Below are 26394 nucleotides of genomic sequence, written 5' to 3'. Positions count from 1 at the left end.
GATGTTGCTGCTGAAACTAAGAGTGAAATTGATTAGATAAATGTGTTGTTGTTTTTTAATTATGAAATTAAAATCACCATCTTTATGTGCTTATGGTGATTTCTATTTAGTTGCAATGATATATCTTTGGTTTTCTTCTACAGGGGTTAAATATACCGTTGAGATGTTTTTAAAAACAAGATGAAAATTTATAACAATACTTACCTTTCTAGTCGATGCTGCTTTGTGAATGGAATATGAATTTTTTTTTAATTTTATTTCCAAATCTTCCAAAATGATAGATTTATTACACGTAACATATACAGTTAATTTTTAGTTAGTATCATACCTTTTGTGGTTTATGATACTGAAAGGACGGTGTTATTTGTTGATAATTTTGTTTCTTTATTTTTCCAGCTCCCAGTAGAACACAATTTATTTCTTTGAAACCTAAACTCTCTCTCAGCCCAGAAGTGACACACATCAAAGCTGGTAATTACCTTAAACTTTTGTTTTTAAATATTCCAAAATCATCCATCTCTGGAATAAGAACTTCTGATTTATACTTTAGTATTTGATACATTCTTCCATGGAAAGAGCAAAAATATAATGCGATGAGCTCATTATAGCCAGCCCCTCTGATATCATCACAGTGTTGCTCTGAGTTGTGTAGTGGGTCATTATATTCATGACCATCTCAGAGAAGACATAGGAATGGAATGATGTGAATGATTGAGGGCTCCCTTGTCTAGGACTACAAAATATTTTCCAATATCAAAGTGGAATGGAATTCTGCTCACACGGCACAGTAGCCTTTCGGCTGGAAAGATAGAAGTGGTTCTATCTCTGAAGAACTCTGCCTTGTTTGGGGGCCTCTCAGTTCACAAGCTACAAGACTAAAAAGGGTTATAATTTCCTGATGCACCAAACCTTCTTTCTACAGTGAGATTGATTTTTAAATGCTGATTTCTGTTTACTTCTCAGGAGATATTAAAAGTCTTTTGCTAAAGAAAAGAAGATTCTTTTGCAGGGAAGGATTGTTCCAAATGTATAATCTTAAACATTGACAGTTACCTGCATAAGGATTTCAGGGCAGACTTGAATGAGTAAATTTTTATATTTTCTATCATTCATGCATGTTACCAGTTCTAAATGCTGGTTGTTACATAGTTTGGATATAGGGACCTTTGCTTCAACTGCATTGTTATGGTCATCTAAATTTCAAGTCCTTAAAATATATATTTCACACCATTAACATTTAATGGATTTTGAGTTTGCATTTCCATTACTGACATGTGTACATACTAGTAGGATTACTAAATTAGATATTTTTGCCTAGCTAGGCATGATTTCTTTTTGTTTGCAATGAAATGGGTAAGAAAAAAAATGCACCTGCTCAGAAAACAAATTTTCATAGCTCTTTTGGGAGAGGCAGAGGTAGGTGTCAGACTGAAAAAAACGAGGGATTAGGTAAAAAGAGCATCGCTGACACTGGGACTATGGATGAGGTCTACATGACAGAGAAATGGAATGAAAACTCCATTCACAGAAGTGATTCAGGGATGGCAGAGTAACTGAAGAGCCCAACAGTTTTCATCAAAGGGCTCTGACAGCTGTAGGAGACAGCAGTTTCCTATACACTCATTAAAATTATGTTTAGAGGGGGTTTAGATACGGTTTTAAAGGAGGCCCTGAGTGATACAAACAGTTAACATGCTCAACTGCTGACTAAAAGGTTGAAGTTTGAGTCCACCCTGAAGCACCTCACAAAAATCTGCCTGATAATCTATTTCTGAAATATCAACCATTGAAATACCAATCCAGTTCTATTCTGACGTACATGGGATCTTCACGAACTGGAATTGATTCAATAGCAGCTAGTATTGGTGATAACTAATCTGTTGAGGCTGTGTTTTAAATAGAAAACTATTACCAGCAGGTCAAGAAATGACTGGAGGTTTAGGTCATTATGTTGAAATGAACATTTCTCCAAAGTTATTACATGATAAAATTTGAAGACATCAAAAATTTTCCTCAAGCTTCAGTTACATATATAAATAATGTACATTATTTTAGATCTTTTAAGAAAATATTTCAGAGAGAAAATTCATCATAATATAAATAAGGGTGGAAAGATGTATTTTTGCCATTCTAAGATGTTTCAGCAAAGAGCCACCTTTATTGACATTTCCTTTTCAAAGTTGAAGAATTATTTGGAAGAAGATGAGTTTATATTCTTTTGATTTTTACTTTCTAGTCTTTTAAGAATAGGTCCACTTTTTCCTTATCAGCAAGTCTACCCACCGTGGAATCTGCACCAATTCTGGTTGATCTGGAGAGGCCCGAGGCAACACAAGGTGCTTACTGGATCTCTGTAAACCACTACTTTAGTTTTTGTTTTTGTTTTTTTTAGGATAGATGTCTTTATAGCTCTGCTGAAAGGTTCTTTTTCTAACTAGCGTTCAGAAGTGCAAGTAAAGCCGCAAAAGTTTTTTTATTGGAATAATTCACTGCCTTTTCTAGCTCTCTCCTCACATTTTTGTGTTTCTCTTTTTCAATTTCCTTGCTCCTTAAGTTTTCCCTTGTCGCGAAACTAGCAAGTAAAAATCCACTTTGATTCGGGTTTGTTTTATATGTAGGTTCCAGTGCACGTCTCAGAAACCACAGCCATCTTCCATGTTCCAATATTTTTACCTTACCCAATAAGAATTGTTTCCTTTCTGGTTTAATCTTTAAGGTTATAATGGCATTCAAGTCTCCAAGCTTTTAGCACTTTGAAAAACAGGAGGGAGGTTCTGATTGCAGATCTTTTTGTTTGATATCATTCTCTTATGTAGTAGATACAATTATAAATTATACTCATTACTAACCACAGGCCATGAGTGGTTTGTATTTTTCTTTGTTTTGTACTAAAGTGAGTGGTTTGTCATTTGTATACCGCTCAATTTTCTAATGGAATTTTATACCTTTATTTTAATACTTTGTCAAATACACAGAATGTCTTAACAGCAGATGTATTTGTTTTTAGTACTGAGTATTTTTTAGATGTTGCTGAATTTGAAGCTTAATTGATGGGATTCTATTCTTAGTCTCAGTCTTAGTCTGAAACTAAAGAAAAAGAAAACAATAGAGTAGATTCTTCTTACAATGAAACCTGTGAGAGTCTTGTTTTCCCAGGTCTTAAAATTTTCTCCCTTTGACAGATGCAGTCTTATCACCAAAAATCCTGGTGAGGTGCTGTGGGTAAAAGCACTGGACCACAAAATCACTTTGAACAGCACAGTCAGCAGTTCAAACTCACCAGCTGCTCCTTGGAAACCCTTATAGGGTTGCTATAAGTCAGAACCAACTCGGCAACACTTAACAACAACAATCTTTTCACTGCTCCTTTTAGTGGAAAATATGTGAACTTTCATTCACTGACAGGTTTGCACCTTATAGGGGAAGCTAGCAACACAGAAACAGTAGTAGGTCCCATAGCTCTGCTATTTCATCCTTGTCCTTGGGAGAACCTGACTTCCCAGCTGTAAACAGAATGACAGGCAACAAGACAATTGGAACAATCTCCAAAAGGCGACCTGAGCTCCCTTTAAACTAGGAGTTCCTCAGCCACTGGAAGCAAACTTCGGAATATTGAGTGGTGGTGGTGATGTGCCGTGGAGTCGGTTCCAAATCATAGCGACCCTGTACAGGGTTTCCGAGGCTGTAAATCTTTACGGGAGCAGAAACCTTCATCTTTCTCCTGCAGAACAGCTGGTAGTTTCGAACTACTGACCTTCGCACTTCACAGCCTGATTTGTAACCACTACGCTACCAGAGCTCCTTGAATATTGAGTAATGGGGAAATAATAAAAAATCAGCACCAAAAATCCGAATTTTTAACTTATTGTAGTTTGTGGAGAGGATGTACGGTGACTGAACTTCACTGGTGACTCTGATAATTCACCAATGAGAAAACCTTTTTTATGACAAAGGAAATTTAATTTCCAGCTTAGATGGTGTTATTCAGCATAACCTTTGATATTGCTTGCTTTTGTTGCAGCCCCAGAAGCTCAGACTCTACCACCATCACCATCAACAATAGGTAATAATTTCCTTTAGCAAGTGAAAAAATATTTCTTTAGCATTTTCTGTGTTCAATTTAGAGGCCCCTGGGCTAAACATAGTTACTGTACTTTACTGCTAACCTAAAAACTGGAAGTTTGAGTCTATTTATAGGTGTATCAGAAGAAAGCTCTGGCAATTTGCTTCCAAAAAAGGAGTCATTGAAAACCAATGGAGCACAGTTCTTCTCTGACACAATCTGTGTCACAGTCAACTCTGAGACAGCCTGCAAAACCTTGTTCCTTTCTGGCCTTTAAATGTTGATACATTCTGTATCATCTTTCCTGAAAGATGAGTAGGTCCTGAGTTTGTTTTAACTGGATTATTCCTAGTGGAGGGCCTGGCTTTCCTAGGACATATTTATGTTCACTAGTGAAGACAGTGGAGATGTTTTTTCCTCCTTTCAGTGCCCTAACATATTTGCACATTTTCTTGGAAAGCACTATGGCCTTTCCAGATTTAATGTACCCAATGTGTCACTAGGAAATCCATTCAAAGAGAGAAAAAGGAAAACTATCTCCAATCTTTATAATTTCATTTTTTTCAAGAGAGCAAAAACTGTGTTCTCTATGGTGCCATCCATGCCAGTTGCCCATATTTTCCTTCATAACATGAACCGCTGGTTACTTTATTACATTCCTGTCTTCCACAAAGAATCATGCCTTTGTTTTTCCATCTCTCTTTCCAAACTTAACTGACTAGCTACATTTTTTCTCATGTTTAAAACACAGAAATCTTTTTAATATTTCTTCTATGGGTAAATGTTTCACCATTTATATTTATATAACCTAGTGATTAAAATCAAGCATTTTTCACATTTAAATAAATCTCATCATTTTTCCTTTGATTTTGATTCTTCTTGATGGGTCTCTTGGGTCTTAGAACATTGGTTGCGAAACCTTCAGCAGTAACACTAGATAACATAGTCATTGAGTGTGTGAACTTTTTTCCTCTTTGCCTCGCTGTTGGTGTCTTCTAGTAAGAAAAAATATGTTGAGGAGAATCTCTAGAAAACCAAATCCCACTCACAGGAGTATCTCCTCACTACCTCCCTAAAGACAGTCATCCAACCTGTGTTTGGCATCTTTTAAAGTAGCCCATTCACTGTCTTGAATGTTGGGGCAGAGTTCTTCTACTTAGAAGTTCCTAATTTACCAAACTTTCACCCAAATGATAGCCTTCAATGCCAGGTTCACTTAAATAAATTAATATGTTAATAGCCATTTTCATGTATGCTCTCTATTGTCCCCAAAGAAAAAATTTAAATACTCTTTTTATAAAACTTCATTTCAAAAAAAGTCACCTCCTTTGAAATTGTATCACTAAACTCAGAGCCTTGCTGCATGTATTGTTGGTTGATGGATTTCTTTAATGCTAAGAGAAAAATATGACTATTTTTAATCTGAGGCCAAAGAAAATATTGATTTTCAATTCTAGTGACTTCTTAAAAGTTATCTTTCTTAGGCTCCTATTGAACACACACCTGAAATATGTTTGTGACTGCATTCACTATGCTGTGCAAGGTGTCGAGATTTTCCATCTTAAAATGGAAGAACAGAAGAATCTCTTAGATAATAATTGTTTACAAATCATAAATTATAAACAAAACAAAACAAAAATTTCCTGACCTCATTTAACTGGATGAATAATGAGAGAAAGATACATAACTATGATAAACAAAGTACTTAAATGTGCTTCTGAAAGATACAGAGTGTTATCAGTTTGCAGAGCCACCACTCATGTATTAACTAGCTAATTTTCTTTCTTCAGCAACCAAAAGGAGAAGACCAACTGGTCGTCATTCCCGTGTTAAAACCACCCGTAGTCCAGAAGTACCCAAGACCAAACCTGGTAAATGTGGCATTCAGGGTTCCAGTTAACACAGAAATCAAATACAGTAGCTTCTGATTTCGGAGACTGGGCTTTAGGAACCAGAATGTTTCATTTATAGATTTGAACTGGATCAAACCCACCAGAAACTTCTGTACAGTGTTGCTATGAGTCAGTCTTCTCAACAACACATAACAATAAGCAACAACAATGATTTTCTAAGTCTCTGGTGACACAGTTTTGAAGCCAGATAAAGAAAGATAGGCCTGACAATCTGAAAACCATATGAAGCAATGCTACTCTGCATGTACGCAGTTATCATGATTCCTGATCTACTCAATGACAATTGGTTTGGCTTTGGTTTGGTTTCGCTATTTTCTATGTTCATCTTTGCATGCAGTTATTAGGTACACACAGTAGTAAACTGGGCCACTAGCTAAGTTGTTTTAAAAAGTACTCTAATATGCTTAATATTACACATATTCATGGAAGATAGAGTTTAGGAAAGCAACAAGGGACAGGGAAATAAATGGGGAAAGTCGAAAAAGTACAGTTTAGGTAAAGCATCCTAGCTTGAGAAATAATGTTTCCTTCCTCACAATGCTGCTTTTTGGTATAATGAGTACTTTTTGTTTTTGCTATTATAGCTCTGGAAGCTGCTAGTGTAAAACCGGAACTCTTGGTGCCCCCAATCGATAATTCTTCCTCCCCCAGCTTCTTTCATGATTTGTCGCTTTTGCATTTCCCACTCTTCTCCCCAGGCAGGACTGCGGCTCTACCACCTCATCACTACCTCATTTGTTTTCCCCTCACATTTGTTACCCAGGCCTTAAGATCCTGAAAATTGCAGAGCTCTTCTGGAAGAATCTTGCTGTGCTCATATAGGGAAGGTCTGTGGTTTTGGACACAACTTCCTGGTTCTCCGCACACCCTCTGTCCTCCCATCACTGGTGTCCCTGTGTTGAGAAAGATACCTTCTCTTACAGACAGGGACTTCTGTGTTTATCCTGCACTAAACAAATGACATCATTTTATTCTAATGTCATGATTATCATTTCATTGCTTCACTCATTCAACTTGTAAGACTCTCTCCCTTTTAAAAAAGTTGCATGAAATAATGGATTCTTCACCTCTGTGTGTCCTTGAAAAATATTTTCTGAGTAACATTTGGGTAACTAGATGCAGAAACACTGCTCTTATTCAAGGTTTTAATACAAAACTAGCTAAGATATTTGTAACTTGGGAACATTAAAAATTCTAAACTGATTTTATTGTTTTGGATAGTAATGCTGCTTAACCATGGTTACTTCATAATATTCACAATAAGTCTCAATATTCACAATAAGTCGGTCACTGTTTTACACTGGAAAATTCAAGAAAACAGTAGCCATGTAAAAATTTGCTCTTGTGTACTTTTAAAATATTTATATTTAAAGCTTCTAAATCCCCATTATAAGAAAGTTTTTAAATTTGTACCTTCATGTTTTTATACTGGAAAAAGGCCTGTGCATTAAAGAAATACAATATTAGTTGAAAGCTTCAAAAAGTTCATGGAATAAAGGAATGAAAAGATAATGGAATTTTTCCATGAACTTCTGAAGCCTCCTTGGATACTTTATCATTTTCTATATTATTTATATATATATAAAAGGTCTTAGACATTTCACATTACTTTTACTCAAAGATACATTTTGATCATTTCCTGAAGATGTTTCCTTTAGAGAAAACTAAACTACATTTAGCTACATTATACATTTAAGTGTATAATTAAAATGAGCATCTCTTAGCGCCTCCTCATCCCCAATATTAGCTTTGATACCTATTGATCAATTTTATATAGTATCTTTCCTCAAGAATACAGGTCCTTAGTGTTGATGGTCATAGCCATGGACAATATACTACTCTTCACTACCATTTTTTATTTAGCTTCAAAACCATGTAGACTAGTTCACTTCAAATCCAGCCTGGTAATCACTGTTGTCAATGCTTTGATTTATAAAATAGGGAAGCAGTGTATAAGTAACTTTAATCTTCACATTCACAGTTCTGCTATATGCTGACTATATTGTTGTTGTTGGGGGCCAACCAGCTGGTTCCAACTCATAGCAACCCAATGTACAATAGAACAAAACACTGCCCCATCCTTCAACATTCTCACAATCATTCCTATATTGGAATCCATTGTTGTAGTCACCATGTCAGTTCATCTCATTGAGAGTCTTTCTCTTTTTCGCTGATACTCTGATTTATAAGGCATGATGTTCTTCTCCAGGGACTGGTCCCTTCTGGTAACATGTCCAAAGTATGTAAGACAAGTCATGCCATCCTCATTTCTCAGGAACGTTCTGACTAACTAAATTGTTGTTGTTGTTAAGTGTCATCGAGTTGGTTCCGACCCATAGCGACCCTGTATAGAGTTTCCAAGGAGCAGCTGGTGAGCTTGAACCACCAACCTTGCAGTTCAAATGGCTTTTTCAGTCTGACGCATTAACCCACAGCACCCACACCAGGACTCTTAATTATAGCACCCTATTATTTTCGGATTCAAAACCATCAAAGCATTTGTTTCCCAAACTCAAAACCACAGCTAAACCACATATGCTACCAACTAAGTCCAATAAATTCATTTTATTTAGTTTAAGAAGTTCTTGTCTTTGGAAATGCTGCTAAAAATATATAATTGAGCTCTGGTGGTATTGTGGGATAAACACTGGACTGCTAACTACAAGGTCAGGATTTCAAACCCACCAGTGACTTACTGAAAGAAAGATGCGACATTTTGTTCTTGTAAAGATTTACAGCCTCAGAAACCCTATGCAGGATTGCTATGAGTTGGAATCAACTCATTAGCAATGGGCTCTTTTTGTTTTAACGCATCATATAAAGTGTAGAAACCCATATGTTGTTGTTGTTACGTGCCGTGCATTTGGTTCCACCTCACAGCGACCCTCTATATGGTTTCTGAGGAGCAATTGGTAGATTTGAACTGCCAGCCTTGCAGTTCAAACCGATATTGCGGTAGAGTGCCTAGGTGTTTATTCAGTATCTCTTAAAAGTAGCCATATTGATCGTTTAAGTGCTACATGGGAGATAAATAAATTTCACATCTCCATTTTTAAAGCAATTTTAGCTCTAGTTTTCAGAATTTGGATTCACACTGAATAGAAACCTAATTTTTTCTGTATCTAGAACATTTTTTTAAGTGGTCTATTAGTTAACAGACAAAACTGTGTGTGGAGGGGAAGATATGATAATCTGGGTCTGGTTTCTTCTAAAATACTCTATTGGAATTTTAAACAGTAACTATGCTTGGTAGAGTAGTGGTTATGAATCGGGCTGCCAACCTCAAGGTCAGCAGTTCGAAACTACCAGCAGTTCCACGGGAGAAAGAAGAGGTGTTCTGCTCCCGTAAAGATTTATAGCCTAGAAAACCCTGTGCAGGGTCAATATGAGTCAGAACTGACTCAACGGTACTTAAAAACAACAATGCTTGGTAAAGTAGAGTATCAGTGAAAAAAAAAGAAGATGGATTGGTGCAATGGCAGCAGAAATGTGCTCAAACCTAACAGTTGTGAGAATGGTGCAAGTCCAGGCAGTGTTTCATTTTGTTGTGCACAGGGTCGCTATGACTGGGTACCAACTTAACAGCACCAAACAACAATTACCTAAGCAATTCCCTACCAAATAAGAAGACACTTATGTAACTGAAAATTCAACAGCTTGGCAAATGAAATATCTCCCAAGTTTCCAAGTAATATATAATGCTAACTTACTTAAAGAACACCTCTCAATAATAAATAAGTCTATCAAGAAGGCAATTTCTATTAATCTAGAACAAACTGATTTCTACATTCTCTAAACTGGGCATCAAAAAGTATCTTAACTGTTTAGACTTCCACCCTTTAATTATTTATATGTATTTGTTTATTTTTTATGATACAATCTTTAAGCCTTTGAGACTGAGGCTCCTCCATCACCATAGGTGTTGGTGCATTGGTCTTTCCTGATTATACTTCTCGGAGCTTGCTCTCTTGTCTTTTTTATCATTAGCTATATTCTCTTGTGCACACAATTGTAGTTTAGCAATTTTTTTCCCATTTATTCCTAAACATTGTTTACTGCAGTGAAACCTGTTCTCACAGGTTTCTTGGTAAGACTTGATAAGACTGCCTTGTTTTTCTGGATCTCACAAGATTTTTGCCTTTGACAGGGTGTAGTCTTAACACTTTCTATTCCTTGTTCTATAGTGGAAGTTACTTTTGGTTTTCTTCTCTGGCAAACATCTGTCTTATACAGATTCCAGCTTTCACAGATTTTACTCTGTTTTCAATAGGGGCCATTTTAACATTCAATGAGGCATTCTTACATCTGCTGTTCAGCTCTGATCACCTTGATAGATATACTAATCACTTGTAGCTGTCAAACATCCCCAGTTTGTTCTAATATTTCCAACATTTTGAGATCACTGCTTTTTTGTATGTAATTTATAGATATGGCAGGGAAGCAGTAAGAATACTTCAAAAATCTTTTCTGGGCCTTTCGGTTGACAAATTCATCTTGTGACACTGAATTCCAAACAAAATAGGATTTCCCTATTTTTGTTTGAAGAGAATCAATTATTAAGGTTATTTTCATCCTTACTTCCCTGGGTTCCAGAAACTCTTCTGTTTATAGTTTCCAACAGTTCAGAAGATGCACTAATATGTAGTTTAAGCCAACTTTACCTTCTGATGAATTTTACAACCAAGGAAAGATAATCTCCTTATAAATGCTCAGTTTGATGATGACATGTTGTTTTAACATTATATATAATCTTCTAGACTTAATGAAAAAGAAATGGAGACACTAATTTAAGATCAGAGAGTTGTAGTTCTTTTAATCTTTTCTAAATAAATAATGAGAAGAGTTAAAGTTCTTAATTTAGTATCTATGAATAATTCCATAATATCACAATACACTTATTACTCACTCTTTGACTATCTCTTATGTGACATTTCACATTTATGACAATAATAAAAAAATCTACTATTCAACTATTTTGCACATTATCAACATGTATCTGGCAGTAACAAATACTGCAGTGTGAGGTGAGAGTAACACGGACTCTAATGGTTAAGGTTATGGGTGAACTAGGCTGGCCTATTGCTTCTCAAGTGTTTTGGCAGTTATATAACGATGTTGTCTTCTTTCACTTTTTGATCAGCTGTAGTCATCCTCCATTTTCCCATAACACCAATTTTGGCATAGCATCTAATCTCAGATACCAGTTTGAACTAGACAATGTCATATTTAGTATAATGCTTATCTTTCTGTAACTCTCACAAATCAGCCAAGCTGGTGAACTAAAAATATTTTTCTAATTCTCCTCACTACGACCATCCTGTAAAACTAATAATAATGCTGGTTAAAACCTTTCAAATACCAATACTTTTTCTGAAATTATATATTAGGCAATCAGAAGATTGTTTATGTTTCTCATATGATTAGAACCAGATAATCAAACACAATCCCCGCCCCCATTGGCTTCATAAGGATATGTAGCAAAGTGCAAAGGTTATGACTATTTTGATAAATAGAGAAATAGATATCAGAGTCCAGCCAGATACTTAGAGAACAAAGACCTATTCTTCTGAAATTCATAAATGCCTTTTAAATGCTGCATGGTTAAGAAGATTCATTTTCAATATAATTTTATTGCTTTTCCTGTATTTTAAAAAATCTTTGTTGTTTATTATATTGCTTTTGGTCAGTTCCTGCCACAGACTTTGAACCTGTCATTCTGAGAACTGAGGCTCCAAGAACAACGTTAGGTAATTGCTTGTCTTTAAAGAAAGTGTTTGTTCTGTTCATTGTCTGGTCTATTCTATCACCATCTTGGTCAATGATTTTCTTTCCTAAAATGTTCTCATCCTCCTCTCTTGTCATTAAACTATATTCTTAATGGTGAAGGTAATAAAGATGCTTAAAGCAAGTTACTTGCTCATGATATACAGCTAGGGCAAGATATTTATCTCCCACACAACGCAACTTCATTAATGTTTTACAGGAATAATTATAGTCAAACAGTATTGTATGTTAAAACTGAATTTCAATACAATTGGAGTGTTTGTTACATAAGCATTGATTATTGTTACCTGATTATCTTGTCTTCTCTTGTTTTGATCTCTGCATTTCTACTAATATTTTTGAAAATTTAAATGTGTGTATTCTACTAGTGTTTAATGGAATGTATACCTAAACCAAGGAAATTTCTAAGTGTAACCACCCCAAAGCAGTGAGCCTGGGTCCTTCTGTCATGCCGTGTGGATATCCTGTGTTTGTGACTTCCTTTGGGTCATGGCTTTACTTGAAAACCTGATTGCCAGCAACTGATCATAAAGTTTTTGAATGATTAAAATAATGTTATGTATTCTGTCTTCTCAAAAGAACTGACAACCTCCTCTCCCTAAAAAAAAAAAATGCGTAATTGCAAACCTAATTTTTTTTTTTCCCCAAAACTCAAAAAAACTTGAGCAAAGTTTTAGAAAACCTTGAGCCATGTGTAATCCTTTCTTTAGTTTCTGGAACCATTGGAGTACAATAACTCGCTTTCTTTCTTCAGTTCTTGAACCAACAAAGAAACCAGGAAAAAAGCGCCCACGTCCCAAGCCTAAAACCACACCAAGCTCAGTGGCATCTCAGACCAAACTAGGTAAATATATATGGTTGGTTCCTGGTTCCTGTGGGACTCCCTTGGATGTGATGCTAAAATGGTCATTTAACTTCCACCTAGTAACCGCTATGCCTCTGAAAGGTAAAAGTCTAAATTTGGGAGGAGGTTGCACCACTCCAGTGTTGTGATTGTACGCCGTGGCCTCTGACTTCTTTGTGTTGTTTACATGAAGACCTTCTTATAGCTGTGCATTTTATTTGCTTCTATGAGCACTCAATTTTTCTTTTATAGTCTGGGTTATCACAAACGTATCTATCTATCACATTTCTTTCTACTCTTCACATGCTTCTTAATTGCAACATTTATATTTACTGCTTTCAACTGTTAATGTTAATAGAACATGGTGAGAATGCTTTAGAAATGATAAATAACTTAGGTTGGTTACTCTTGTATAAAACTGTTCATAAACAGGAATAAAGGGACGTAGGGAAAAGCAACCTACGAGGGGGCTTCAAAAGGTTAATGGAAAAAATAGAATTTTTGCCACAAACTTCTTGAAGCCCCTTCATATTTACTATTTACCTACTATGAGTTCTGGTGTGGTGCTTTAGGATAAACACTGGACTTCTAACTGCTATATTGGAAATTCAAACTTACCAGCTGCTCCTCAGAAACCCTATACAGGGTTTCTATGAGTTGGAATAGGCTCAACGGCATTTATCAACAACCTACTATGAGGCATGTAGTTAATTCTTAGCAAAGTGAAAAAAGATCCAGGGACTTTTAAGTGAGGTGTGGACCTTGTAGATTTGTTGGAGGGATGAGCATAAACAGAGACAGGAGGGTGCCTTGTGTAGACAAAAGTAGAAAGAGAGGAGTTTCCAGTGCAACCTGATTGAGAGAAAGGTAACATTTACTTAGCTGCTGATCAAAAACACCCATCAGCAATGCTCCTTTTGAATGGGTCTATAAAGAAGACCTTGAATGCCTGACTTAAATGATGGGATTTGAGCCAAGTGGTTACATTCAGGGTCAGGCTTTTTCTGTCCTAGGGACAGAGAGACAAACTAGCATGTTCTGTAAACTGAATGACCCTTCATTTCTTGCTCTCTGTTTGGACAGAAGTCTCTTTCCAAAGTGGATTCTCAGCCGAGAAAAAAAAAACATTGTCTACTCTGGTTATTCATTACTCTATTTAAATATGTCCATAATTGTATCCATCTTGACCTAAACAATATAGGACTTTGTTTTCCAGTCTGCACTATTACAAATTATATTTTGACATTATTTTCTCATAATCGTTAAACATAATGTTATTTTACTAATTAAGGTTTTTCTATTGTAATATCAGACAGCACAAAAACAACATGAAGAGACTAACTATGCAGATTTAATAGACAAAGTTAGGCAGTACATCAGTACAAATAAATCAGTACTCTAATCAATGAAGACTTTCAGGGTACTTCAGTATCATTTCATCAGGAAATTAACAAAACATTTTTATTGTTTGATGACTATCCAGAATATATGCATTATGTATTCAAATATAAAGAACAGAAAAATAGAAGCCTTGCTAAAACACTTGCTAAAGATCAATGAACCTAGAGTTTAAGACCTCTCCAGTCTTAGGAACAGGACATGTTCGTTCATCTTCTATTGTTTTTTGAAAGAACAAGTTTCAAGTTTCTCAGTTAGCCTAATCACCTGAATACAGTTGTGTGAAAGTAGACCAGTAGCTTAGGAACTGTTAAAATTATGTTTTAAATAGGTTAGGACTTAATTATGTTGTTGTTGTTAAGTGCCATCGAGTCGGGTCCGACCCATAGCGACCCTGTACAGGGTTTCCTAGGGTGTAAATCTTTACGGGAGTAGAAAGCCTCATCTTTCTCCCGCGGAGCGGCTGGTAGTTTCGAACCGCTATAAGATTTACAAATTATATACATCATGCATTCATGTTGTTGGTGTTAACTGTTGTTAAATGCCATCAAGTCAGTTCCTACTCATAGTGACTCTGTATAGGGTTTCAAAGGAGCAGCTGGTGGGTTTGAATTGCTGACTTTTTAGTTAGCAGTTCAGTGCTTATCCTACAGCACAACACCAGTACTCCATACATACATGAAGAGGCTTCAAAAAGTTTGTGGAAAATGGAATTTAAAGGAATGGAATTTTCCCACAAATGTTTAGAAGCCCCTTGTGTGTGTTTATATGTGTATGATTATATGGCCTATTGGTTTCTAATATTTAATAAGGCCTTTAGTGTTATGAGCAAGAAAATAGTCTCTTTCTTCATAAAGCAAAACTTATACTTTTATTTTTTATTAACAAAGTATCTATTCAAACATGTTAGGACGTAACCATTCCATAAGAACAAGTATCTATGTCCCTTTACTTCAGAACTTTAACAGTTTAGCATTGGTCCAATAATCAAAGAGCAAAAATTTTAAAATTCTTTTTTAAGATAATTTGGTGACTTTTATCATATGTTTAACTTGTCTTTTTCCTAATTGTGTGTGTGTGTTTGTTTTTACCATTTTCCGGTACAGGCTTTGAACCTCTTACTCTCGGGACACCTTTAGGTAATGATTTGTATGTCCTTTAGAAAATATTTTTTTCTGCTTATTGTCAAATTATCTAAGGTGCTACACAGATGGCATGTCATCCTTTGTTGTCATCAATCCATTATAGCATTCTTCTTAAAATTCTGAAAACTCTCTTACTTTCATGGCAGCATACATGGACTTAATTCAGGATGGCTATTTTCTGTACATCCCAGCCTTGAAATTATGCTACGTCAAACTGAGTGTCTGTTTAAACAATGCTGTTTGTTAGCGCTGAAGTTCAAATGTGAGTTCACATATATACTCCTTGATTAGCAACAGACTATCAAGTACAATGCATACAATTTCTCTAAGCATATTGTTTTCAATATTTCAACTTCTACATGTTTCTTTTTGCTTTGTTGCCATTTCAGTGATTTTTTATAGTTATTCTAGTAAATCATTAAGTGGCAAATATATACAAGTGTAAGAATCCTGGTGGACTTCCAATCACAAAGTAGGCAGTTCAAACCCAACAACCACTACTTAGAAACCCTGTGTAGAGTCACTGTATGTCAGAACCAACTTTACAATGCTTAAAAACAAGTTATTTTGAATTCTATATAAATATTTTATGATTAACTTTCTCATACCATCACAGTGAATTAGCAACCAGATTTAAAATAAAGACATAAAAAATGATGACAATTCTTAAGCATCATTTTTTAAATGAAATTTTATGTATAATTTTTGTATCTAGAGAATTCTTAATTACTAAGGAAACCTATGAATAGAATGAAAGAATTTCATACTAGAGTAGCAATATTTTCATAAGTCAAAGAATCTAATAAGCTTCAGAGAACTTGTTGTTAAGTGCTGTCGAGTTGATTCTGACTAATAGCAACCCTGAATTAGGTTTCCAAGGAGCAGCTGGTGGGTTTGAACTACCGATCTTGTGGTTCAAACTGATCTTACAACCCAGTACTTACCCGACAACACCACACGGGGACTCCCATTAGAGAACTTAGAGACAAGTCATTTAAATATAGTCACAGTTTATGGAGTCTTGGTGTGGCACTGTGGGCTAATGCGTCAGACTGCAAAGTCGCTTGAACTGCAAGGTTAGTGGTTCAAGTTCACCAGCTGCTCCTTGGAAACCCTATACAGGGTCGCTATGGGTCGGAATCGACTCGACGGCACTTAACAACAGCAACAAAGCACCATGTTAATCCTAAATTTTCTTCCTTCAGCTCCAACAACAACAAAAACCACCCGTCTACAACCCAAACCTAAACCCAAGCCTCATGCAGAAGTACATCAAACTAAACCCGGTAAATATGCGGTTTCGAGTTTAAGAAATCCAAGACATTTATCCTAGTTGGGCTCTTAAATTATACATACATATTAGGTGTGACACTCAGCTGAAATTTTTACTTGTCTGGAAAACCCTATAACTCTTCAAATTAAAAGCTACTAGTCAGTCAGCAAGAGGGATATTCAAGAGATGTATAACATAGCTGAGTACTTAGTGCTTCCTACATGGGAATCTTCTTCATCAGTGATCATTTTATATACTCTTTTACTATTTTATTCTATTCATATTTTAAAGATAGAGCTTGCACAGAAAAGTGTTTTTCTGTGATCCAACACCATCAGTTCAAGTCAACTACTTTTATTAGACCCTACCTATATACCCCAAAGATACAGTGACACAGTCAGTTAAATATTGGACTGCTAGCTGCAGGATTGGTGGTTCAAACTCAGCCACCGTTTTACAGTGAAACATGAGGCTGTTTGCTCCTTTGAAGATTTATAGCCCTGGAAACCCTAGGGAGCAGTTCAACTCTCTCCTTTAGGGTCAGAATCACCTCAATGGCAGTAGGTGGGGTGTAGCTCAAACCACTTTAGCAGCTATGGAGATGCCCTGAAAGTAGGAGATACCTTTTATTTCCCACTTTACATGATAGACGTCAACAAAAGCTATTTCTGTTCTACATTAGTGGCAAATAGGATAGGGGAGCAAATTTATTTGAATGGAAAATAATTTCTTGAATGGTACAAATGCTGTATGCTAGAACTTGATAAACATTTGGGGAGGAAAAAAAAAATCCTTAGAAATTTGAAAGAAAACAGAAATTAAATGAATGGGGAGACAAAGGAATAAAGACTGACACGCAGGGAATATATAGTAGCTGGCTCCCTGGACAGAAGATAACTGAACTGCGAATTGCAAGGTGGACGTTTCAAGCCCACTAACAGCTCCTATGGATAAAGATGAGACTGTCTGCTCCTGTAAAGATAAACAGTCTTGGAAAACCCTGTATAGGGTTGTTGTGAGTTGAAATCAACTCAATGACAGTTTGATTTGGTTTTGGGAAAAGGAGATACTATGTTGATACATTCCTATTAAGGCGGTCCACAAAATGAGTTAGAAGGGGACTGAAGTATCTACTCAAGAGCTTGATTTGATTTGTAATTGATCCTTACTTCTACATAGGATTGTGCCTTTTCTGTTCATAGAACTGAAGTTACTCTGTCTAATGATACAACAAACTGAGATGTTATTTTCATTTTACTATGTTAAACACCATTGCTTTCACTAAGGACATGGTCTCTTATTGAATAAAATCTCAGTTTCCTTCTGACTTATTTATCTCTCTGTTTCGTGGACAAATTCTAGGATGATCCCAGTAATCAATTCCCACCACCTGGTATTAATGCCTTTGTGTAATCCATCCTCCCCTTCTCTCCTTCCCTCCAACTCACCCTCTCACTTCTTCTAACCTTCCCCCTTCTTCCTACTCTCCCACCTCTTCCCTCTTCCTTTTTTCCTTCTCTCGCTCTCATACACACACACACACACACACAAGCACACAGAGTAACCTACAAATAATTGACATCCCATCACCTTTGCCTTATTCTACTGGTTAGATGCAATAGAAATGAGTCATAGGTTCTGCCCATACTCCAGGGAAAGTGATAGCAAAGGCATGAACACCAGGAGACAGAAATTATTAGGGGTAACTCAGGGTCTATCTGGCACACTGTGTGTGTCTACCTTTGAACATATGAACTGTTTGTTACACCATTATTATGGCTGTTTAAAGTAGATGGTCTTTTTAGGGGGAGGCTTCCATAAAAGTGCTAGGTGGTGATTACTATGTCTTTTACCAAGAAAAATATTTCTTGGGTAGAGATCTTTATGCAATGTCAAATCAGGTAATGAACTAATTGGAAGGTCTTACTGTTGACCTCAGTAAGAAACTCAGACAGTCCAAAGACTGTCTTCTGAAATAAATAAGTACATAGTAAAAGCAGACTTCTGTGTCATCCTCCATTTTCATCCAATTGCTTCTTAACCTATTGAGGAGTTTTAAAAGTACTGATTTGTTTAAAAGAACCAGGCATGAACTTAGTCCAGTGTTCGTATCTGCAATGTAAAGTATCTTGAATTAAAAGTAATAAAAATTAGCATTATAGCCTTAAAAAGCAGCATTTTACTGGTAAGATGAATTTTCTAATATTTTATGCATTCACAAACTCTCTGGTTTCTTTTATTGTTTTTGGTCAGTTCCTGCCACAATGCTCGAACCAGTTATTGTCATAACTGAGGCTCCAGGAACAACACTAGGTAATAATGTTTTATGCTTGGCAGCCTCAGCTTTTCCTGCTCATTCAAACCCATTTCATTACCTTGAGAGCCACAGCTGCTCCTGCTCTGCAGACTTCTGTGTCATCCTCCATTTTCATCCAATTGCTTCTTAACCTATTGAGGAGTATTAAAAGTACTGATTTCTTTAAGAGAACCAGGCATGAACTTAGTGCATTGTTCATATCTGCAATGTAAAGTATCTGAATCTGTGGCATGTCCCCCACATCACCTTTTACTCAACATTCTTTGTTACTGGGTTTCAAACACAGTCCTGGGGAAAGGGGCATTACCTATTCCTGGTCAGGAATGAGTACATTTTACTAGCTATTAGGGCGTTGCCAGGAGTCATGGTGTGGTGCTGGACTGCTGACCACAAGGTCAGTGCTTCAAACCCACAATCCACTCCACAGCAATGCCATACAGGGTCACTATGAGTCAGAACCAACTCAATAGCACTTAACAGCAACAACAGCATGATGTCACCGAGTTCCTTTGCAGAGGTAAATCCCTGCATTTTTTACTATCTGCATGATCTACTTTTTGTTTGCCATTTTAGGGAACAATTTGATCTAGAAGTAAAAACTATACACAAGGCTAGTAAACGTAAATTATTTCAAGCCCTGTCACCTTAGATCTAGTGGAATAGTGGCTAAAGCACTTAGCTATGAACTGAAAAGTTGGTGGTTTGAGCCCACAGCTTCTTTATGGGAGAAAGACAGGGCAGTATGCTTCCATAAAGATTTGCAGCTTTGGACACCTTATAGGGCAGTTATACTCTGTCCGATAGGGCCACTATGAATGAATTGATTCTACTGGCAGTGGGCTTGGTGTGTGGGCTTAAGCATCCTAATTAGTATGAAATTCACCTTACCCCTAAGCTCCACCATCCTAACTTATCGAAAGTTTAGAACTTTTTTTTTTTTTTTTCCATTTAAGCCACCAGTAAGAATCTCTTTGACCTATCCTTGATACATCATCTTAAGTTTCTGTGTGGTTTTTATCCCTCAGAGAAATTACACCTATAAAGATTTGAAGAGACACATTAACAGAATAGCGACCAATGTTTCAACCTCAAAAGAAATATTTCCTGGAACTCAAGAGGTTATAACAAGCATAATCCTATCTACAGCTAGACCACAAAGCATTATATTAACCTGAGGTTTTCTTCCTTCAGTTCCCAAAATGTCTCAACGAACTCGTCGTCCACCTCACAAACGTAAAACCACTCCAAGTCCTGAAGGACCTCACATTGAACTGGGTAATTGTATAGCTGCTGGTTAAGGAAGCCTAGCATCTCAGCCAGTGGGTTCCTAGAGGAAGTAAAGATACAAGTCATGGTCAGCATCTGCTTCAAATCCAGACTAGGCAGCAAAAACATGGTTGGGGAGGCCTGTGTAGCAGCTTAATTCCTCAAATGTTGTGACTAATAATCATGAGTCTAAATGCTCATTTAAATTTTTTCTCATGTAATTCTATTCATCCTGTAAATATTGAACTTGTAAACTGAAGCAGCTATAAAAAGAAATTAGTTTTTGTGCAGATTTCATTTATTGGTAGTAATAGTATAAATGTTAAAGGAGTACCTAGATGGAGCAAATGTTTAAGTGTTTGGCTACTAACAAAAGGTTGAAGCTTCATATCCACTCAGGAATGTCTGGGAAAAAGACCTGGTGGTCTTCATCTGAAAGATCATACCCACTGAAAACCCTATGTGCAATTCTGCTTTGAAACACATGGGATGGTCATGAGTCCAAATCAAATTGATTGCAACTGCTTTTAATAAGTTATTTAAGTCACAGGAAAGATTTAGGACAGGGTCAACAAACATGTTCTCTAAAGGGCAAGATCATAAATATTTTAGGCTCTGTGGACCATATAGTATTGTATATTCTTGTTTTCTTTCTCTTTTTCTTTTTCACAACCATCTTAGCTCACGGGCTTTGAGAATACAGACCATGAGCCAGATTTGATTTAGGAAAACCATCAGCATGGGTTGGAATCAGTAAGAAATATTTGAGCCTTGAAGTCACTACAAATTTAAATGACTTGTGTTCCCTTTCTAAAGATGAATTTTAAGTAGAATGGACAAGGTCTCCTTCGGTGCATTACTTAGACTCAGATCCTCAGTGAGTGAGAAAAGCGTGTGTGTCACTTTACAGCGACAGTTGTGTGAGTGCCAAGTGAATAACAATCCTTCCTAAGAGATACACTGGTACTTACTTCCTTAGTTCAGGTTAATAGTGTTTGCCTTGAGTTCTCAGAAGCATTATTATTGTAGTAAGAGGCCTGCTGAAAGAATGTCTTTGTTGTTATACATTAGTAACATTTCATTGGTTTTTTAAAAACATATTATTATTTTTGCTCAGTTCCTGCTACAGTGTTTGAATCAGTCACTCCTATAAAAGAGGCTCCCGGAACAGCCTTCGGTAATGTCATTTTCTGACTTTCATCAAGTACTTTTTCTGCTTATTGCCACACCTATTCAACTCTGTGTTGTCATTCACTTGCTTTCCTCATTTTATGAGAGTTGAAGAGACTGAAAACAAGTTGCTTCTTGTTTTTCACAGAACCATTTCTAAATTTGATAAAGATCCCTGCCCCAGACCTTACATTAACATTGTACTGTTTCCTTATGTTTGGGGCTTAAATAGAATTTCTGCTAAGGTAAATTTCATACATCCTTGAGATGATCTGACCTTGATCTAGCTGGTCTATCTGTAACAGGGAAGTTTCTTTATACATCCTTTATATATGTCTGCATATATAAATAACAAGCTTCATTCATAATGTGCCTCTGACTCCTCCTTGCTCACCACCAGGGTTTAGAAATGGCTCTTAATCTTTTTAATTATGAGAATATGATTTAAAAATACCAATCTTGACTGTTTTTCAATTCAATTGAAAAAATGGATTAATCCATTCATTTTTATATGTCTGTTTTATCCCCAAAGTATCTTCAATCACAAAATAAGATGTAACATGAATAACATGTTGTTAATTTTGTTAGCTTTGCTAGATGCCACGGACTAGGTGACTGCCCCAACCCAGCCTTTGTTCATAAAGAATCACAAGATTTTTCAAAGTCAAATACTCAGCAAGACCATCATAGTTCTTTCTGGTTATTTGCACAATGTCTCCTTAGATACCTAGAAATTGTTTTTGTAACAATAATTTGATAACTATTGTTGTTGTTGTTGCTAAGTGCCATCGAGTCGGGATCCAACTCATAGCGACCCTGTACAGGGTTTCCAAGGAGCAGCTGATGAGTTGGAATTGCCGACCTTAACAGCCCAAATCGACATTGCAATTACCAAATTAACCGGCAGTACCAAACCAGAAGTCCATTGATAAGTACAGTAGACGCTTTATTTACTAAACAGCCATAAAATTGTAATCTCGTTCTATACATGCTTTTTGAGAAAGGCTAGCAAAATATTTAAATAAATGCCTTAAAATGTACCAGTTGAAGCCTTCTTTATTAGACTGATATAATTAGACACTAACTAAAGGCACTGTTTTCCTTTTATGATGCTAAATAGAGATCAAAGGTATTAACTTCCTTATGTGATGTTGAATCATCTGGTTATAGTTTGGCCAAGTCTGGGAAAGCAATTGATTTCTCTGTATTCAGAAAGTTAAAAAAAAAATTATTATAAAGGCAGTATTCTGCTAGCAAATCCATTTTGAAGTGAATGTTGTATTTCTTCATAGATTTAAATAAATGCTTTTTTATTTTATCACTTCAGTACCTGTTACAGATCTTGAACCTGTTACTTTTAGAGCTGAGACATCTGGGACAACATTAGGTAATGACCAGTACCATCCACCAAGTTGCTTGTGCTGCTCCATCACCGCAGACATTGTCTCTATCACCTTAGTCATTGTCTCCTTCATCTTAGCCAGTGTCTCCATCACCGCAAACATTGTTTCCATCACCATTGCCAGTGTCCCATCACCTTTGCCATTGTCTCCATCATCTTCGCCATTGTTTCCATCACGTTTGCCATTGTTTCCATCACCTTCACCATGTTTTCACGGTCTATGATCCTCACCCCCTTTTGCCATTCGATCAATCACTTCCTTCATCTTAAACCCTATTAAAACATGTGTCTTGGTGCTTTTATGAGAACTGGGTGGAAACAATTTATCTGCCATGTGGTGCATTTGAAATTGTCGTGTTTTCTTTCACTTCATTTCAAAGTGCTCTCTGCTAATGCTGATTGGAAGCTATACATTGTCTAGGTTCATCAGCAATAACACTACCTTATTGCTCCTTTAAACAGCCAAATTCCCAATTTTCAAGAAGCTACATTCATAGTCATTTTGTTTCTTTGTTACTATCTTAAGTAGTAATGTGTTTACTACTAATTTGGCAAGTAAGGATTCACTCAAAAATGAGATTTTAAGTTATAGGTCTCTTCCTTCATGTGACCCTGCCCTAGTACCAGAATAGAGTACCCCTTCCCAACCATTTTTTCCTAGTCAATTGTTGTTGTTGTTAAGTGCCTTCGAGTCGGTTCCGACCCATAGCGACCCTGTACAGGGTTTCCGAGGGTGTAAATCCTTACGGGAGTAGAAAGCCTAATCTTTCTCCCGCGGAGCGGCTGGTAGTTTCAAACCGCTGACCTTAAGGTTCTCAGCCCGATTCGTAACCACTACGCTACCAGAGCCCTAGTCAATAAGTTCTCTAATTATCTGATAATAAGTGCTAATCCTTACACCCGGAATGAGAGACTCAAATGTATACATGAGCTTGCCTCCAAAGTATCCTTAGCTATATTTTATAAAAAGACACATTAACATAAAGGGAGTAAAAAATTAAAACTATAAAGACAACTTCCAGAAACTTTTAAAAGCCTAGCAAGTTTTGGAAAACGTCTCAATTTCCAGAGCTATGTAACCTAGAGTAATTAGGCTTTTCTTTCTTCAGCTACCACAACATCAAAGCCACCCCGTCGTCGAGGTAAAAGACCTAAACCCACACGGAGACCTCAAGGAACTCAGATCAAACCTGGTAAATGTACAATTCCTTAGTCTAGGATGGCCCCATCCCCGTGGAGTCCCAAAGCAATGCTACTCAGATCAAACCTGGTAAATGTACAATTCCTTAGTCTAGGATGGCCCCATCCCCGTGGAGTCCCAAAGCAATGCTGATGGTAGATAGTTACAGCTCTCATACTTCCTAAGCATAAAGATATAAGATATCATCAGTAGCGTCTCCTCTACCCAGTTGCCAAGAAAAATATGAGTCTTGATTGGTGACAAATTCCTTATTTCTTAGAATGTGTCTTTCCATTAAATGCCACTCAGAAATTAAAGGTGAAATTTCCTTAGTAGAGCCAACATATTCAATTTAAGTAAGCAAATGCATAGTAAGCCCCTTCCACATACCCATGCTTTAACGGCAACCTTGAGTGATGTGTCAGCTGTAGGAGATTTATTTTACTTTTAAAACAGTAGAGTGAGGACAAAAGACATTCTTTGTGAGATAACAGAAAATCAAAGATAAGACACTGTGTTTGTGCAAGTAAGTTTAATCTGATTTCTCACATGCTAGAAACACTAAGTAATGGTCTAGCAAAGGAAAAGATGAAGGTGGGCTGGAATATAGACGGGAAGGAGTCAGCCTTGGACTCACTACAGGATTTAGATGAGTGGAAGAAAGAACAAACCAAGAGGAGGAGGGATCAGACCTCTGTGGGGTCACTCAGGCATTCAGCCTAGAACAGAGAATGTCCTGCTCCTAAACGGTTAAAATGAGTATTGATAATTTTGCTTTTGGAACAATCCACTGGATCAGCAAAAGGATGATTTTTGAAGACTTGATTTAGGAAGTTGGATTTGATACAGAGTCATCAAAAATCTTTGATTTTTACTTTTTCTGGACTTAGTAAAAAATGATGCTGTATTGGCTACTACAAACTGAGTGACCATCTAGATGATGCACTCTTACATGCCTGGATTTGAACAGAAGTCTCAGGCTCCATGGATGAGTTCCTGGCAAGATCAAAAGAATCTACTCCAGTGATTAATGTTTATGTATCTGTTTCAAATGTATGAATTCTCAGTAGCATCCATGTTTACTTAAATATTGTATGTTCTTATGTTCAGTTTCCATAGAACAAGTTGATCATAATTTTAAATATAGTTTCCTTTCTCAGCATATACTAGGTAAATGCATAAACTATTTTTCAGTGCAGTTTTTCAGGTTAGTTAGAATCCATTGGTCAATACCTAGGAGAATTTCATGATGTCTTCTTTGAGATACTCACCACAGTTCAAAAGCTAGTACTAAGACTGACTATGCCATGACTGTAATTGGGTCAGAGCTTGGAAAAGAAGGAGGCATCTACTCTTCCCTCAGTGAAGAAGTTAAATGTTTTTTCTTGTATGTAGAAAAATTGATATTACTGGTAAGAATTGTTTGGAAATGAATATTCTACCTTCTCATACACTTTAAATTTTCTTTGGTTGACTGTATATTTTTCGTTGTTGTTCAATTCCTACTACAGTCCTTAAACCTGTTACTCTAAAGCCCGAAGCTCCAGGAACAACATTAGGTAATGATAAAAGCTTTTCTGCTATGGTCAAGCCAGAGTTTTATCTTGCTTCATGTGACTTTGGTGTCATTCTTTTTGCCATTTTCTAAAATCATGAAGACTCTTAAAACAAAGTTCCTGTTGTTTTTAAGAGAGCCAGCCATGCATGAACTTAATTTAGGACACTTATTTACCATGTAATCCATTTGATATTAATGCCATGTCACTCTGCTTTGATTAAGCTGTGTTTTGGTAAAGTTGTGTTTCAAATATATCACTGGTCTTTTACCTAGATGGATAAAGCCATTAACAACTCTCCTATACCATGAGGATCTGTTGTACATCTACATTTCTACTTCTTTTTTCTTTGCATGATGTTTTGTTGTTTTGCTTCCGTTTAGGTAATAGTGTGTTCTTATTTTAATAATGATATAAAAACTGTGCCCATAATTGAAAGATTAAATTACAAATCCCAGACTTAGTATGAACCTGAATGTTCTTTATTTCTGTAACATTCAGCAAGGGTCCTTACTATTTTTGGCATCCAGTGAAGTTGCCATATGAGCCTCTGATTATAATTACTAGTTTTTAGTCCTTTAATTAACAAATCATAGTCCTCTTCAGTGGTAGAAGTGTATGTGGCAGAAATCTGAAACAAAAAAGACAAATAAAAGGTGTAGAAAATCTTTAGTTATATTTTTTCCTATCCACAGCTTCCAGAGACATAGATAATGCAGTTACGTAGTAACCCACAAATTTCTTCCTTCAGCTTCCAAAATGTCAGAATGGACCCATCATCCCAGGCCTAAAGCCACATCAAGTCCTGAAGCACCTGAATTAAAATCAGGTAAATGTGTCTTCCTGGTTTAAAGAGTCTCAGCAGCCTAACCCAGCAGAGTCATAAGCGTAATCCAAGTTGTTGGGGGGTGGTGGCGGTAGTGGTTATGTGCCATGGAGTCACTTCTGACTCATAGCAACCCTGTACAGGGTTTCTGAGGCTATAAGTCTTTATGGGGACAGAAAGCATCATCTTTCTCCCATGGACCAGCTGGTAGTTTCAAACTGCTGACCTTGCAGTTCGCAGCCCCATTTGTAACCACT

General features: G+C 36.5%; 1 protein-coding gene across 1 annotated transcript in view; it reads left to right on the top strand.

The window, feature by feature from the left end:
- The window catches only part of ABI3BP (ABI family, member 3 (NESH) binding protein), a 317931-nt gene that overhangs the window by 176168 nt on the left and 115369 nt on the right, over nt 1-26394 (top strand). Inside the window, exon 18 of the mRNA XM_006868650.1 lies at nt 397-471. Within this exon, the coding sequence (XP_006868712.1) occupies nt 397-471 (75 nt within the window). The remainder of the gene's footprint in view (nt 1-396; nt 472-26394) is intronic.

The sequence above is a fragment of the Chrysochloris asiatica genome, unplaced genomic scaffold (genome assembly GCF_000296735.1).
Source record: "Chrysochloris asiatica unplaced genomic scaffold, ChrAsi1.0 scaffold00120, whole genome shotgun sequence".
Taxonomy (NCBI): domain Eukaryota; kingdom Metazoa; phylum Chordata; class Mammalia; order Afrosoricida; family Chrysochloridae; genus Chrysochloris; species Chrysochloris asiatica.
Note: the sequence above shows the minus strand (reverse complement) of the source record. Positions and strands in the feature narration are given on the sequence as shown.